Source organism: Solanum pennellii, chromosome 12, assembly GCF_001406875.1.
Source record: "Solanum pennellii chromosome 12, SPENNV200".
Lineage (NCBI taxonomy): Eukaryota > Viridiplantae > Streptophyta > Magnoliopsida > Solanales > Solanaceae > Solanum > Solanum pennellii.
The window spans coordinates 16,842,455-16,860,959 of NC_028648.1; the positions used below are offsets into that span (position 1 = coordinate 16,842,455).

General features: G+C 29.3%; 1 protein-coding gene across 1 annotated transcript in view; it reads left to right on the forward strand.

The window, feature by feature from the left end:
* Positions 1–11,433: 11,433 nt before the first annotated feature.
* LOC107005288 (electron transfer flavoprotein-ubiquinone oxidoreductase, mitochondrial) overlaps positions 11,434–18,505 on the forward strand; it is a 31,365-nt gene continuing 24,293 nt past the window's right edge. The window contains exons 1-5 of the mRNA XM_015203841.2: positions 11,434–11,867; positions 11,954–12,030; positions 12,981–13,087; positions 17,299–17,380; positions 17,457–17,565. Coding sequence (XP_015059327.1) covers positions 11,522–11,867; positions 11,954–12,030; positions 12,981–13,087; positions 17,299–17,380; positions 17,457–17,565 — 721 coding nt within the window. The 5' untranslated portion in view covers positions 11,434–11,521. The remainder of the gene's footprint in view (positions 11,868–11,953; positions 12,031–12,980; positions 13,088–17,298; positions 17,381–17,456; positions 17,566–18,505) is intronic.

The window sequence follows — 18,505 nt, forward strand, 5'->3', positions numbered from 1 at the left end:
AGCCAAAAATAGTAAGGGGTATTTTTTTTCCTACCCAATCAGATTTCATTCATTTTTAGTAAGGTTTTGAGGGCCTAATCCTATTAGGTTCAGTTTTATAATCCTAATATATGTCTAGGGTTTTAGTTAAGAGTTCAAGAAAAGAAAAGAGGAGAAGATCAAGCGTTCGTCAAGATTCTTGAGTGATTGTTGTGGATTTTCGCCATGGATTTGATCCCTAAGAGGTATATAAGATTCCATAGTGTTGATTTTGTTCACCCAAACGCCATAATGTTATTTTCAGCGCAAGTTTCACTCTTGAAGTTGAAAAATTAGAGTTGATGAGTTCTTGATAAGTGTTCTCGAAGTTCATTCTAAATCTTGTTGTGTTGGGATTTTGATGATTTCTTGAGATGAAATTGAGTAATTCGAGTGTTGTTCAATATATTAGAGGGTAGTTAAGTTAAGTAATTGAAACCAAGTGATTGGGGAAGAAACCATTCGATTCTAGGCGAATTAGGGTGAGAAAACGAGCAAAGAATTTTGTCGAGTTTTCTGGGTTGGGGCCTGGCATGATGTACCAGCCAGAGCTCCCCAAACCCTCCTATGAAGTTTAGGGTCTGGCGCCCCGCGCAACCCATAGCGTCAGGGTCTCCTGCCCCATCCAGTTTGTCTTTGGTTGCTCCGTTTGAGTTCGTTTAAAGTGCACCTTCACTCCTTTTCGGTTCTAACTATTCTAAGCTACTTTTAAACACATGATAAATCATTCCTAACATGATCATAATCTTGAATTCATAATTCAAATTCTAGGTAGAGTTGAGAGTTAAGTTTTCAGAATTCTTTCGAACATTCTAAGAAAGTTCTTTTGTGTCTTTCTGAGGAGTCTTCTACAACTTCTTATAACTTGTTTCAAGACTCGAGCAAGTGAGTATAAGAGTGAAGAGTATGTATTCATGAGTCTAAATTATAACCTAGATCCTTCATATCATGAACCATAATTCTTGAATTCATAATTCACATTCTAGAGAGGGTTAAGAGTAAAGTTCAAGAAAGTCTTTGAGTTCAATCGTGAATCATGTGATATCAACTATCAAATTTGAACTATGTTTTTAGGTAGTAAGTATGAAAATTAGAAGAGTCGTATACATGAGTTCCTTAATGATATTTTGACCCTTGAGTCGAGTTGTTCATGCACATAACTTCCGCATGAATTCCATAAATTGAGTATCATTCAGAGGATTAGTATCTTCAAGTTCTAAGTCTTGAGTATTGAGTTCCTAATCTCCTTTGAGCTTATCTTCCTAGTCATAGGACTGTTACATATTACCTATGGAGACCATGAGGTGAGTTTTTCATGTCCATAATCCCACATGAACCTTATGAATTGAACGTTCTTGAGATGAGTAGTATCCCGAACCCCATGAGTCGAGTAGTTCATGCTCATAATTCCAAATGAACCCTCTGAGTTGAGCATTCGTGAAGTGAGTAGTATCATTGAAGTTCTTGAGTTTCAAGTATTGATTTCTATCTATGGTTACTGAAAATCTTGGATTGAGTCGTTCACGTTCGTAATCCGGCATGAATCATATTTTAAGAAGTTTTTTACAAACGTTTTAACTTTGTTTTAAGACTTAAAGTTCAAAGTTGAGTAAAGAGTAAAGGTTGAAGTTCATTTTCTCCAAGAAGTATAAGGGGATTAAGTATTCTCTAAGAGTTCATAAATGTTTTCACATTTAAGCAAGAAAGAAAATATTGATTCCAAGAGAGCATTTGAGCTAAGATTTGAGTAATTATCTCAAACCATATAAAGAAGTTGTTTTTAAAAATACATGAGCTAAGTATATTTTTGAGAGTAGTATTGAGCATCGATATAGGGATGCGAGTTCATATTAACTCAAGTCTCCATAAACCATGTAGCCATCATGGGTATCAAAGGGTACTTTTTAGATGATCACTTAAGCTAAGCTAGTGGATCCACTAAGTTAAGCGTTCTATATGAAGGAAAAATATAGGACAGTTCTGGCAGTGTGGGTAAGACGATGTATCACCACTTAGGCTCATAGTGGTGGTTGTCGGTTAGAGAAACTCTCATAAATTAATTGCATGGTCCCTCAAGGGGTCCTTCTTAGCATAAATGGTGGTATGAGACTTCATTCATGCATTGCACGAGTAGACTTTGAGAGGGAGCATGGTATGTTTATTATGATATTATGATTATGAGTTTGTTATTGCATTTTCTTTAACGAACTGAGTTGTTTTTACTATTTTATAAAGTTTTCCATATATTGCATTTTTTATTGTTGCTTTATCTTGAGTTGAGTATCTTGATTTGAGTATCTTGCGTTGAGTATCTTATTCTTGAGTTCAGTCAGTTCAGAAAAGGTAAGTATGTTTCCTTTTTATCAAGTTTCAAGCTTATGTTATGCTTTAAAATTTTCCTTACATGCTCATACATTCCACGTACTGATCCATTTGGCCTGCATCTTCTCATGATGCAAATGCAGGTATTCAGGATCATCAACACGAGCTTCATTGATATCACATAGAGTTTGAGTTAGCTGTGGTGAGCCTCCTTGCTTCCGAAGGGTTCCATTACTTTCAGTTGTTAGGAGCTCGTGGGTCTTGTCACGACTTCCATCATCGTCATTTAGAGGCTTCATAGATAGAAAGTAGAGTTTCAAAAGTCTTCATTTATTTTGTTAAATGTTTTAAAGACTTAAGTTGCATATTTTATGGCGAGTTGAATATATTATTTTTATTAAAAGTTGTTTATTTGAGTTAAAGTTTGTAAAGTTGAGTTTATTAATTTTTATTTCAGTTTAAGCTTTTGTGTGCTTAAATTAGTTTTCTGCTTGTAGTCAGCCAGGATGAGGGTTCGCTTTGGGACTAGCAATGGTTTTCAAGTGCCGGCCACATCCAGAATATAGACTCGGGTTGTGACAATTAGTTTTTATTAAAGTTCACACCATTTAGTCCTATTTTATTTGGACATTTCAATCACATCTCAAATATATCACTTAAGACTAGGGTTGTTCTATGGTTTAAAAAATTAAGTTGAACTGCAATTCGAACCAAATCGATTAAAAAATTGATATTTGATTTGGTTTGGTTTAAATTTTGAAAACTGATATTATTTGGTTTGGTTTTGATTTTACTAAAAAATAATCAAACCGAACCGATAAATTTTATAATTATTTATATATTATTCATAAATAAAATAGAAATATTTTGTTAAATTATAATTAATTTAAGGCTTCATTTGTTTGCACTTAATGGAGATCTGAATCTTAATCATTCAGAATCAACACATTAAGTGTGTTTGGTATTTAGGTCTGAATCTTAATTATTCAGATTCAGTCCGTTCATTTGTTTCTTTTTTTTAAAAAAAATCTCTTAATGGGTCTTAATGAGTCTGAAAGAATCAGATCTATAACAGAGTTTTAGGCCTCATTTGTTTCCATTAAGATTAAGAGGTCTGAATCTGAATACACATCTGAATATTAAGATTTGCATTGAGATACGAGTGTTTTGATCTAAATACACATCTGAATATTAAGATGTGGTCGCTAAATCTGAACGCTAAACAATTGATGTTGATTATTTTCAATATCTCAATGTGGAAGTGAAATTGAACATTATATTAATAGAATATTTATTTCATTACAACAAAATATATCACTTTTAATTAAAAAAATTGAAAGTTTTAATAATCATGATTTGGAGTACTATTTTTTCATTCAAAAACCTTGATAAACAACAATACACCAAAAATATTATTGCAACCAATGTTCTTGACAAACATCAATATAAGAAAATTATTAATATAATGAAAAATACTTGAAAGGATTTATGGAAACTTGCCAGTTTGGAAAAAATGGTGTTTGATTGAGAAAAATGAGAAAAAAAGTTTGTAGTTATGAGAAAAAGTCACGCACAAAGCAGAGAAGTTATGATTTATTATTTGGTAACTTATCAAATGAGTCTGAATGTTGTTAACAGTCTCCTACATACCTGATTCGTTCAGACCTCTTCAGACCCATTAAAAGGTTTTCTAAAAAATAAAATAAATAAACTTAATGGGCTGAATCTGAATGATTCAGATTCAGACCTAAAAAACAAACGTACTTAATTGGGTGAATCTGAATGATTAAGATTTAAACCTCCATTAAATGCAAATAAATGAGACCTTAATACCGTTTAACCTCTATTAAAATACTAAGCTTTGTTTCAAAAAAAATATATATGTTCTTTCTCACTTTCCTTATGGGCAAAGTTTCAAATTTCTTCCTCTCCTTTTCCAACCAAATGTTTTTTTAAAAAATAAGTGTTCATAATCTTTTAAGTGGTAGGATCCAAAACGTTAATCAAATGTAATCTTCTCTTCTGGGCAAAGTTTCAAGTTGCTCTAGTATGATATTTTTGATAACTTAAAATATTGTTAACTAAACGTAATTAAAGGCAAACACAATATTCATTTTCTTAATCAATGTCCACAGGCATTATGTGAACTTCAATTTGTAGCCTCTTCTGTTTTATTTTTATAATACATAATTCAATTGTCAGCCATTAAACAACTTTCTTTTCAATACATTACAAATATTATCTAATATTTTTAATATATAGAATATTTATGGGTGAAGTGATATATATGAAAAACTTTTCTTATCATAATTTATTTACTGTCAAAACATTTTTGGAAGAAGTTATCTTGTAAAAATTTATTTGAGAAGACAGACTTAACTTTTTTTTTGGGTGGGGAGGGATGGTTTCTAATCTTATTCTTGAAAATATTTTTTGAAGAAGTTATCTTGGTTTTAGATTATAACTTATATTTATTAATATAGTGTTTAATTCCTAACTTTGATTTTAAAAAAAAAAATTATGCACATTGAGATACTGAAAACAAACAATCTCTGAATGTTCAGACCTAGGAACTACATCTTAATATTCATATATGCATTCAGATTCTAACATCTTAATCTTAATGCACATCTTAATATTCAAATGTACATTTAGATTCAGACGTCTTAATATTAATGAAAATAAATGAGGCCTAAGTCTTTAACTTTACCATTTTCTCAAACCCAACTATAATAATTAAGTCCAAATCCATCAAAATCAATTTGTCTTTGCCTACTCTACTTCACATTAAATGGTCACACTGTCTCTTAATTGAACCACTTTGTTTATGTAATGATAACTCTAGTATTGCTTAATTGAACCGACAAATGTTTTTCGGTGAATTGTTCATGTACTAGGTGCTTGTGTTGTTTCAAAACAATTAAATCAGAAAAACTTAACCAAACCAACAATAACTAAACTAACTGTTATTTTTTCGTTTGGTTTGGTTTGATTTTTAAAAAAAATTAAAATCGATTAAATTAATGAAGTTTTGATTTTAATCAATAAGCAATTCAAATCGAACCATGAATACCCCTACTTAAGAAAAGTACTTTCATTAACTATTAAGTATTTTTAGAAGATTTAAAGGTCAATAAATAATTTTTTATGTATTTTTTGTCAAAAAAAATGAACAATTCGTTGTTATATTTTTTTAAAAGTAAATTTCTTTTTATGTGCACACTTTATTTATCACACTCCTTCTATTTCTCCTTGTTTATCAATTTTATACTCCCTTTATTTCTTATTAGTATACGTGTTCACGTGTTGTATAAATATATAAAAATAAGTCTCACTTTAAATTTAAATTAACTAAATTTACAATATTTATTTATTTATTTAAGTTAAATGATTCAATTTACATGTATCCTTCTTTTTGTAACTATTAAATGAAAGTAAAAGAAATGAGACAAAGTAAATCTACAAATTTTAATAATCCCTAAAATATAAAATTATTGATATTGTATATCAAGATTTGTGTGTGCAGGTAAAAAAACATAAGAAAAAAAAATTAAATAATAGGTACAGTTTAATGATCTATACAATTTTAAAACAAATCTTCCAAAAATAATTATGGACTTTAAAATATTAAAATAATAATTATGAACAAAAATAAAAGATTAATAGAAAATTAAAAAAAGACAACTAATCAATACGTTCCCTACCTACATTACCTAACTTACAAACACTACTGATTTTTCAGATAATTAGAATTAGTTAATTTTACATTTTTGTATTTTGTATTAGAAATAAAAGGCAAGTTTAAGTCAATTTGCCTATATACATCTTCAAATATAAAAATAGTTAAATTATTTTCAAGATAGTCACATTTATCTTCTATTGTAGCAAGAATTGAAGGAGGTTAATTTGCGATGTGGTTACACTAAGTAATAATTATCATATAATGGTCATTTAATAATAATTTTGAGTTTATTAAAAATGGAGAAAAAAAATAAAATCACCTTATCATTGCTTAGACTGTAAAGGAGATTTAACTCTCTATAAATTCCTCCATAAAGCACGAAGAAAATTATTTGATTATTATAAAATATTTACTTGGTTTTAGTTTATTATTTCTTTACTTTAGTGATTATTTTACTAATCACTAAAGTAAAATACACAAAATATTTTAGTGATTATTTTATTTTAAATTTAATACCTCTTCCCCAACCTACATTCAAAAGATTCATAATTTTTTAATTTAATTTAATTTATTTTAGTGATTATTTTACCATCCGCTTTTTATTTATTTTTAAATTTGGTCTTTTAACAAATTCTCATTTTTACCATCATTTTTTTTATAAGTTCACATTTATTTGTAAATTAATTTCTTTATTTAAAAATATGCTCATTTTCCTAAATTTTATTTGCTGACTATTTATATTTTTGAAAAAGAATGTCAAATATGATAAATCAGATTTTATTGTACGTAATCTAATTTTTTTATTTCATCATTTTTAAAAACTGGAAAGAATAAACTCAATTAATTATAAAGTATCAAAAAATAAAATCAACATACTAATTACTCCACTAATTAAATATATAAATAAATAAATATATATATATATATCTATATATATATATATATATAAAATAAAATTTCTAGAAAATGAAGAATTTGAAGGATTATATAAAAATAAACTAATGAATAAAGAGATCGGAATGATGTTTATAAACTAATTGTGTTATGATGCTTATTATCGTGTAAATAAAAAAAGGTTATTATATGAATATTACCTTTTCTTCCTACAATACCATTTCTAAAGATTACGATGTTATTCGTGACTTGAATTTACATGATATTATCCACAAACGAACAATATAGCTAGCAAATTTCATTACATTGATTTGATTGTAATTTCTGAAATTGTGTTAAAATTGCATAGCCATGTATATTTTCAAATGTTAGAGAACAATGTAAATTTCTTAGTGAAAGAAGTTCTATATATAATACTCCTATTTAAAGATGGAGTTTATTGATGTAGTTAAAGTTTCTTTGTAAATTGGATGGTTGTTGAGTAGTTATGAAACTGCTCTAATTTTAACTGATCTTTTTTATTAAAAAAATGTGTATAAATTAATTTGTTTTAAAATAGATTTTGTACGTAAAGTGATGACTTTTTTCAGTTTTAGTGTTTATGTATGTTTAACACGTAGTCACGTTTCTTTTTTATATTTTATTTTAAATTTTTTGTCTTTTTCTTTTTTAGAAAATGACATTTTTATTTTGAAATTTAATTTAAATATATATTTTTTAGATAATGTTAGATAGTTCCATAAAATTAGGCATAATATTTTTTTTAAGTAATATATTTTAGAAGAATAATATTTGATGATTACACAAAATTGGATTAAGATTCGGTCAAGTAAGATGAATATATAATTTAAGCGGATCTCAATCATAAATTATTATATAGTATACATGGCATGAATCTATAAGACTATTGAACATTACTTGACCTAATTATATTTGACCAGATCTTTATCCCACAAAATTAGATAATGCTTTATAATTCACAACTAAACTACGTTAATTTTTAAAATTGATTTAATATATTTTTTAAAAATAAAATAGTAGATAACTATTCAAACTAATTACACATCATTTATTTTTAAAAACTATTTTATTAAATATATAATTTTATTATTACGATGAATATATAATTTAAACAGATCTCAACCATAAATTATTATAAACTACACATGGCATAAATGTATAAGACTATTGAACATTACTTGACCTAATTATACTTGACCAGATCTTTATCCCACAAAATTAGATAATGCTTTATAATTCACAACACGTCAATTTTTGAAATTGATTTAGAATAATTTTTAAAAAATAAAATAGTAGATGATTATTCAAACTAATTACACGTCATTAATTTTTTAAAAACTATTTTATTAAATATATAAATTTTATTATTAAGATGAATATATAATATAAACGGATCTCAACTATAAATTATTATATAATACACATGGCATGAATCTATAAGACTATTGAACATTACTTGACCTAATTATACTTGACCATATCTTTATTCCACAAAATTAGATAATGTTTTATAATCACAACTTAACTAGGTTAATTTTGAAATTGATTTAAACTAACTTTTTAAAAATAAAATAGTAGATAACTATTCAAACTAATTACACATCATTAATTTTTAATTAATTTTAAACTATTTTTTATTAAATATATAAATTTTAATTCAAATATATATATTTAACTCTAACTTATTTTCTAAAATATTCTCTTCTTTTATTATAAAAAAACAATTACTAATAATTTAAAAATTAAAATTAGAGATTAATTGTGAACACGTAGACGCTATTATCTCTCCCATTATATATATAGATTGGGTGAATTTATATGGTCATGTACACCTATTAATAAAAACATTCAAACATATAATTTAAATCATATTTTTTACTATTACCCTTGCGAAATCATAAATATAACTTTTTAGGTTATGTATTTATCTTTAAAACATATAAAACTTCACTAAATTAAAAAATTAATATATAAAAAAAATTCAAATATTTATCTTAATTTTTTCACAATTTAATTATTTTAAATAATAAAAAAAAGCCCTAAAATTCACTCTATATTTTAAATGAGATGTATAAATAAAAAAGATTTAATTACTTGAGTGAGTCCTTTTTAATTAATAATTACTATTTTTAGATATATTTTTTAATTATTACCATTTATAGCAATATATAATCAATATTATGTATACTTATTTTGTTAGATTTAACTTCTTCTTTTTTTGTTCTTTTCTTTCTCTCTTTCTTTCTGTCGCTCGCTTATTCTTTTTCCTCCATGCACCTCTTCTTTCTTTTGTTCATTCTCTCTTTCTTTTCTCTCTGGTCTCTCTATATGCTCTTTCTATCTTTTTTTTTTCTCCCTGCAACTCTTCTTTCTATGCTCTTCCTTGATCATTCAATATTATAAAAAAAAGCTTTTATCAAAGGGAAGATCTATAAAAAAAAGTTAGGAACTCATGAATCGAAAACTCAGGACTGCTTAGTTTGTAGAAGAAGTCGATTAATTATTTATTTATTACTTTGAAGTGTCGACAATACAATTTTCATTATAATGAAGGTTATATAAATAATTGTGTTCATACTTGATGAGAATTTATAGATTTGAATATATATGAAGATATGAAAGTTTAAATAAATGGAGATTTGAAGATACGATCTCATCTTTATGGTCTATACTTTCTTAAATCTAAAGGTGCATTCGTAAGATAAATGATATTTGAAGATATGATTCATCTTTGTAACAAATGAAGATGTATAATAAACAACAAAATGAATTACACTTGAATTAAAAATGTATTAAATACATATTAAAATTGAATTAGAATTGAATCAAACATGAATACAAGATATAGCAAACGGAAATACATTTTATAATCAGTAAACTAAATAAAATTTGTATGAATAATGAATTAAACAAGTGATCCAACTGCAACAAATCAACCAATAACCTGCAAAATGAATTAAACTTGTACGAAAAGTATATTACACAAATAATAAAGTTGAATTACAAAAGAGAATTAAACATGAATAAAAAAACACCACTAGTAAACCAGTCAATGATTTATATAGTGAATTAAACGTATATCAATAATGAATTAAATAAATACTCTAATAGTAACAAATCAACAAATAAACTGCAAAATGAATTAAACTTGTATTACACAAATATTAAAATTGAATTAAAAGAAAGAATCAAGCATAAATGAAGGACGTAGCTAATAAAAGACCATATTGATATATAAAAGTGAATCGAAATTGTATCAATAATGAATTAAAAAAGTCCACTAGCAACAAATCAACCAATAAACTAAAAATGAATTAAATTTGCATTAAAAGTGTATTACATAGTATTAAAGTTGAATAAGAAGAGAAAATTAAGAAGGATTGAAAAATTTGAATTAAACTTATATTATTCATGAATAAAACATGCATTATATGTGTGTTATAAATTATTTTGATTTGTATTACTACGAATGTGAGTAATTTTTGCTATATGTATTCAAATTGTATTGTTCACGAATAAAATTTATATCATATGTCTTGTAAATTATTTTAATTTATATCACTAAAAAAATGAGTGACCGCTGCAATAAGTATAATGTGTGTGTCTTCTAAATGTATTATTAGTGTGTTACCTAAATTATTTTTGTTGGTATCACTAAGAAAGAAGTAAAGTGTGCAATATGTATTACAAATGTACTATTCATAATAAAACGTGTAATATATATATCGTATAAATTTTTTGATTTGTATCACTAAAAAAAGAGCAATGTTTGCAATGTGCATTGCAAATGTATTGTGTCTATGTTATAAATGTGTTACTCAAATTATTTAAATACAAGTTTAATACAATTATGAAACATGTCTAATACAATTTTTATGCAATTGCCATACAGTTTCGTAAATTTCACATTTTTCAAATTTTAGTCTAATATTTCTCCTAAAATCAATTGTATAAACTTAAACAAGCCTTGTTAAAATTGAGATAGAAACTCCAAACGTCATTTTCAATTATTTGTAGGAACAACCTATCCAAACTATAAATTCGTAAAGTTCAAATGAATTTTAAATTTGAAGCTTTATAATGACCATTAATGGTAATCTCTTGCTGCTGCGATTTTAGAGATTTTAAATTTCTACTTGAAATTATAATTTTATATAAGTTTTTGATCATTTGTTCCTCTATTCGTCGTGATTTTGAAAAAAATAGTAAAAAATGAACAAAAATTAATTTTGAGAAAAATTATTTAAATAAAAGTTTTAATGGAAAGAAATAAAAAGAATAAGAGGAGGAGAAAGATAAAAAATGATAGAAAGAGAACAAGAAATAAAATAAAAAGAAAAATAAAAAAGGGTATCAAAAGAGGCGAAGCGATGATACTTCTTTTTATTTTAAAAAAAATTATTATAATCGATTAGAAAAATTATATTATCATAAATGATAAATTTTTTTTTTTTGATATAGCATATTTATGCAATTTTACCTAATAAAAAATACGACTACAGTTTGGCCAATTTCATATTCTTGTTTTCATTAAAAAAAAAAAAAAGAGAAGTATTGAAATCAGTTTGCAGTCACAAAATCATCATGTATAAGTTCATCAATTCTTCCTCAAAATCCAAATTAATACCCCTATTATCTAATTCAATTCTGTATAAACCAGCATGTTCATCCAATTTAGTCTCAAATTCAAGAAATGAAATTTCTAAAAAAATTCATAAGCCAAAAAACGGAAATGGAAATCGGGTTTTATGGGGTCGAAGTGGATTTAGGAGTTATAGTAGTGAATCAGATAGAGAAACTATGAATTATGATGTGGTGATTGTTGGAGCTGGACCAGCTGGGTTATCAGCTGCTATTAAGCTCAAACAATTGTGCCAACAAAAGGATGTTGATTTATCAGTTTGTGTTGTTGAGAAAGGAGCTGAAGTGGGTAGGTTTTTTTTTTTTTTTTTAAATGGATATGGCTTGAAATGATTCATTGTTTTGTCCCTTCTGATTATTGATTTCATTCTACAGGTGCTCATATCTTGTCAGGAAATGTATTTGAGCCACGGGCACTCGATGAACTCGTTCCCCATTGGAAAGAGGAAGAGGTAACCTTTTACAATATCAAACATTTCTGTCTGATCTCATATGTTATTAGCAGACGCATATCCATGATTTCGAGATGATGGTGCACTATTAGGAAAAAATAGAGCTACAAAAATTAGAAATTTCCGATGTGACAAACTTGAAAATTTTGAACTATACATATATATAAAGTGCTATCAATAACCACCAAGAGAGGTGTTATCTAATTTTAGAAAGAACAATAAAACAAGATAGTTATAACATTCAAATTTCTAACCTCATTTAGAGAGGTGCACCCAATCTTCATTGCATTATACGATACTTCGAGTGAGTGTGGATTTACACATCTATATTTAAATATTTTTAAAAAATATAATACATATATAGTTTCGGGAGGGGAGCATGCATTCACGTGAACCAAGTGAAACCCTCTTGCAAAGCCCCTGGTTATTAGTTTGAAATAATAGGTATACAAATTCAGCTGCCTTGTTTGACATAATTCTTACATTTTGGTATTATGTTTCTACCTGGTATACAGATGCTAATTATGTCAGTGATGTATAAAATTGTTTTTCTTTTGTGCTGAATTTGATTCAATTTATTTTAATTTCAGTTCTACTTTACATTTTCTTCACCTTGTTTTTACACTTCACACTGCTAGGAAAGGAACTTGGCAAGGGTTGGATGTTTCGGCAGCCATCTGCTTGAAAAGGCTCTTTCCGGACATAGATAGTTCATGTGATTATTTATGCATAATAAATTGATTAATTCCATTTTAATACTTGTATTCAAACAGTTACTATTCAGAACTGAATGTAGTATTTTAACTTGGGCAAGTCTGAATTGTAATAAATGGGTCTTTATTTACTTTTTTATTCTGAAAATGAAGTTCGAAATAAGAATTTGGTTTCTGTGGCTTTATTTATATCATTTGTAATACCATCATTTGCTAAAGCTCCGTTTCTGATTGCAGGCTCCCATTGATGTCCCTGTTACCTCTGATAACTTTTGGCTGCTTACGGAAAATCGTGCCTTTTCACTTCCAAGCCCATTTGACAATAAGGGAAACTATGTCATAAGGTACTTTTGTATCTACTTTGAAACATGGATTAAGTGAGCATATAATGATATTACTCCTTTGCCTAAAATTGCTAGTCTTGGTTTCCTCTATATTTATTATTATTATTCCCTTGGAAGAAGTTGTCACATCCATAATCAAACTTCCTACTGCACAGCTAATGCAGTATCAGCCATTTAACTGCTTGTTTTGATCTCCAGCACGTAGGATTTGGAAGAAATCAATCAGAAGCCTTATAGGATTCCAATTTACCAGATTGGGAATTTAGGCATGGCATTTTATGAGTTCATGTATCAGTCCGTGCTATGTGTCACCACATAGATTTTTAACAACCATTAGGTTATGTTTTAGGTGTGATTTTTTGAATGTGATGCCATGGCGTTGGTGCATTGATACACTCAAAATTACACCTTAAGATGTTGTAACACGGTCATATGCAAATATAGTAACCCAAACAAGGTTGGGGTTAAATCCCACAGGGAATAGGGAGAAATACCACATCCAAATACTAGATTGACAGTCTAATTTCTTTTCTATAGGAGTTGAAAAGAATCTGTTTAACTTTAGACTAAGAATTGCAGTAATTACTAACTTTGAGATATTAAACTATATGATTAAAGCACTAAGCTTGTATTTCCAGAAGGCACCGCTCTTCGGTTTGATGATATTACGGATTATTAGGTTTTTAAATATGCACTCAGTCCTTAAACCATCACTCGATCTTTTCAAGACTTGAATGATTTATCTCAATGGGATGTTCCCACCTGTATGAGTTATTCAGATAAGAACGATGCATTATTCATGTAAATTCAACTTAGCGTTAAACAAATCTATTTAACAAGTTAGTGCCTTGAGGTCACGCTTTTTCTACCAAACCTTGATCTGCTTTTCCAAGCAAAATTAAGATACTATGGTGCATGTTTATGTTTGCAACTATCAACCAATAAAAGCAAGAAGAAGGTTGATGTCTTAATTTCCAAAAATCATGCAACACACAAAAACCTATTAACGCTTCACCCTCATTTGGTTCACAACCTCAGTAGAGAGATTTAGTTACTGATGATTGAAGATAAACTACAAGAATAATAATTGAATAAATTCATAACTTACTTTGAATATGAACAATAAAGAAATAACACTGCTCTTTGTTCTTCACACGACTTGTAATCTAGAGAGAGAAAATATTGGAACTAGAACTCCAAAACTCCAAACTAGAAATTATGCGGAGTTCCCTGACAAAATAACTCTATGAAAACTATTTATAATAGTCCATAAATTCGGAATCCTAGCAACTTAGAATTGCCTGCAGACATGGTTTGCCCTTAAGCTCGCTGTCAATGGCTCTTTAGGGTATTTGAATCTTCATTGTGTATTGAACTACTTAATGTATATTGATCCGTAATCTGTAAGTCCAGTCGTAGGTCCTCCGGCTTGATATGCTATGCATGTACGGGCCATGAATGTGACATACATCTCCGTACTTCCCATTGTACATTGACCAATCATGCATGGTCCTTTTGACACCTTCTCCGATTCTTTCTACGAGTGGATCCACAACTCATGAGTTGATCTACAATCGTGGAAGCCCCTCCTTTTGACATTTTAAAAAACCTTTTCCTCTGTGTAGCCATTCCAACTTCTAAAACCTATAAAACAACATTCTAACACTAAAACACATAAAAACATATGGAACTTCAATTAAAGTACATAGGATGTGCCCTCATTTCAAGGCATATCATGCGTGCAAGGTTGAGATCGTGTTCTATTTGATACTGATATAATTAAAGGACATCAATGTAGCTTGTGCATTGTTTTTTTTTTTTTGGTAGCTTGTGCATATTAATTATCAAGGGCGGAAAATGAAAAAAATATGAACATACACACCCAAAAAGAAAGTTAGAGAGATTAACATAAGTTAAAAAAGAAGCACAAACCAAAAGAAGAGGAGCAAAAACAACAATAAGGTCCTGATAGTATTGAAGGGGCTCTACTAGTTGGTGAAGGAAAAGTTGGATGTGTTTGCAAATGGTTTACACTCTGTTTGGATCGTTGTTACCTATAGTATTATATTGTATCGTTACTATATCTACAATGTTTGTTTTGATTGTTACTTATAATGTATTGTATTATATTGTATTGTTAAATTTCATTTTTACGTAACAATGAAAACCCCTATTTTATGGAACAACCGATTTGGTGTGTTCCCGTTGTTACTTAATTTCTTTTTCAATTATATCTTTACATAATATTTCAAAATACTATTTTACCCTTTACCTTATATTATTTAATTCTATTCAAACCTCCTACCCTAGAATAATTAAGGATATTTTAGTAAATTTATAAATTACAATACAGTACGATACAATCAAATCAAACAATTAAAATGTTATTAAACAACAACAAACAATGCAGTCTATCCAAACATTGTATCTATCATACAACACAGTACAATACAATACATTATGAAAGTATGGTTAACAATGATCCAAACAGAGTGTTAAGTAAAGTTGGTAATTCAATTGGCCACAGTCCCTTCCTATATCCCAACCTTGGTGGATAGTGTAACCAAATACATGTGCTAGTGAGAGATAACATGTGTCCCATGGAATTAGTCAAGTTGCACTCAAGCTGGCCTGGACATCACCACCACCAGCAACATACTCATTGTAATTCCACAAAGTGGGGTGTGGGGAGGGTAAAGTGTACACAGACCTTACCTTTATCTTACAGGTAAAGATGTTGTATTAGATAGACTCTCAACTAAGGAAAGAAATAGTCCAAAGCAGTACAGAGAGAAATAACAGAGATCCAATCCTAAGTAGTAGTCATAACAAGACAAAACAATAATTGAAGTACATAAACAATTGAGAATAACCAAACTCAAAGAAAAGAAAACTACAAGAGTAATACTACGCCTAATTGTACAACTAATAGTCAAAGGGCAAGAAATAATGTCTAATCGAAGTACAACTACGACTACACTTAATTATCTAACTATCCTTATATCCTGCTCCGTTTCCCGCATAATCTCCCATCTATGGTCATGTTCTTAGTAAGCTAAAGCAGCAACATGTTCTGTCTAAACTTTGTCCTTCATAACCTCCGATGACCCGCAATATCTCTTTGGCCTACCTCGACCTCTCTTCAAACTATCCATGGTCAACCTCTCACACGTCCGAGTTGGGTTATCCATACATCTTCTTTGCACATGCCCGAACCATCTCAACCTCGTTTCCCGCATCTTGCCCTCTATCGGAGCCACTCCTACCTTGTGCCAGATGTGTTCATTCCTAATCTTTTCTCTCCTAGTATTTTAAAAAAAAAGATTGGCCACAAAGTCCTTGATCAACTAATTTGCAGATGTATCAGGGTCAATTTTAAGATATGGAAATATGTATTGAATGGATTGCAGTACTTTTGATGATTGAAAAGTAGCAAAGTATGTCGTGGATGAGCATTTCCAACTCAGGATCTGTTTGGACATGAAATTTTTCTTTTTTTTTTCTTTCAGAAAACCAATTTGGCTATGCTTTGCGTCAATTTTTCACTCCAAACTTGAAAAAAAGTTTTCAAGTAATTTTTTTCTTCACAAAACTTCAATATTTTTTCAAGCGACTGCATGCTCAAACACAACTTCAACTTCCAAATACCTTTTTTTCCATCTTAACTTCAAATACTACTAATTTTTTTTTTGAAACATCACACAATTGCACTTCTGTGATGTTTTACTAACCATGAAGCTTCAACTTATAGAGAATGGTTGCTTGGCCAGAGCATTTTCATATACACATTGTTTGAGTGGGGTAACAGTATTTGGAAGGGTAAGGAATTAGTCCAATGGTTAACATGGTCCGATTTGGCCTTGACTGGTGCTTGATAGGTGTATCCTTGTATTTGACATTTGTTACGTTAGAAGGGAAGCGAGTGCAGTTCCTTTGCAAATATGTAACTGAAGCACTAGATGCGAATCCCCACTTACATACTTTTTTTTATGACAAGGGAAACCCGCAGCCGCTACCCTTTGGCTGCGCACAGGGTAAAACAATGTTAATACCATTAGGCCATGATATCATACTTGGTGGTCCATACACCCTCCGATATCATCATACAGACAGAAATGTGCATGCTTTTCTTCTTTAAAGGAATGCACAATTTGCTGATGTAGTTACGAGTTTTCCGTGTATGTTAAATCTTTAGAATCATGGTAATGCAGTTTGAGTCAGTTGGTACGTTGGTTGGGGCAGAAAGCTGAAGAGCTAGGAGTTGAAATATACCCAGGTTTTGCTGCTAGTGAGGTATTAGCCTCACTATTCTGGATTATTTCATTATTTTTTTTTTTGATATTTCCTTGCTAAGCTGGAAACATTTCAGATTTTATGCAACGAACACAACGAGGTTACTGGTATTGCTACTAATGATATGGGAGTGGCTAAGGATGGTTCCAGAAAAGAGAACTACCAGCATGGTGTTGCACTGAAGGGCAAGTTCTGTTACTCATTTTTTTCCTTGTTTATTTTCTGCAAAGAAGTTCTCCAAATTTACATTCTGTCCACAGTTACTGCAGTTTTTAGATGACTATCTAATGGAAGTTACAAATCTCCCTTTATTTTAACATCAACTATCCCCAGTAACAATTTTGATCTGTGAGTTGACTCTATAATTCAAGTAAATTGAATATAATCATTAATGTTATTTGTGCCCTATAAGATTATAGAGGGAGTTAATCAAATATCTCAGTACTTACATTACAACACCCCAGTTCAGTTTAATTGTTCCAGAAGTTTGTGGTGAGTATTTGTGTGTGCTGTGGAAACTAATTGCCAACAATCCAAACTGGAACATCAGTTCAATTAGTATCAGTTGGAACATGATGCTATTCATATGGAGCTTTATAGGGCAGAAAGGTAACTCAGATGGTAAAATCAACCACAACAACACCATACCCAGTATAGTCCACTAAAGTAGGATCTGTGGAGGGTAGAATGTAATCAACAACATGTTCCACACATATGATATCATCCACACATATTATCCATCACTTATGAACATAATTAAGCATGTATTAAGGTTAAACAAATTAAAGTTTTGTAGGGAGCAATATTCTCCCACTTAGGAACAGTCATCCTCAAATACTTTGCTTTGGCATAGGTGAGGATATCTTGTTTCCGTGTCCTCTAATTTCCTAGTTTACTCTTTTTTGATGAAGTAACATGTCGTATTGCTGGCATCAAGAAGATGCAAAGATTACAAAAAGTGATGTTAGCTCCAAAGAGAAAAAGTTCTATAAGCATCGGAGCTAACCAAAAGCAAAAGTAGGCTGTTAAGCTAGGCTCACAGAGCCAATGAAATCTACAAAAGAAACAACATCATTTACAGGAGCATAATTACTGCAACTAAAAAGCTGTAGTAGACACCTAGCC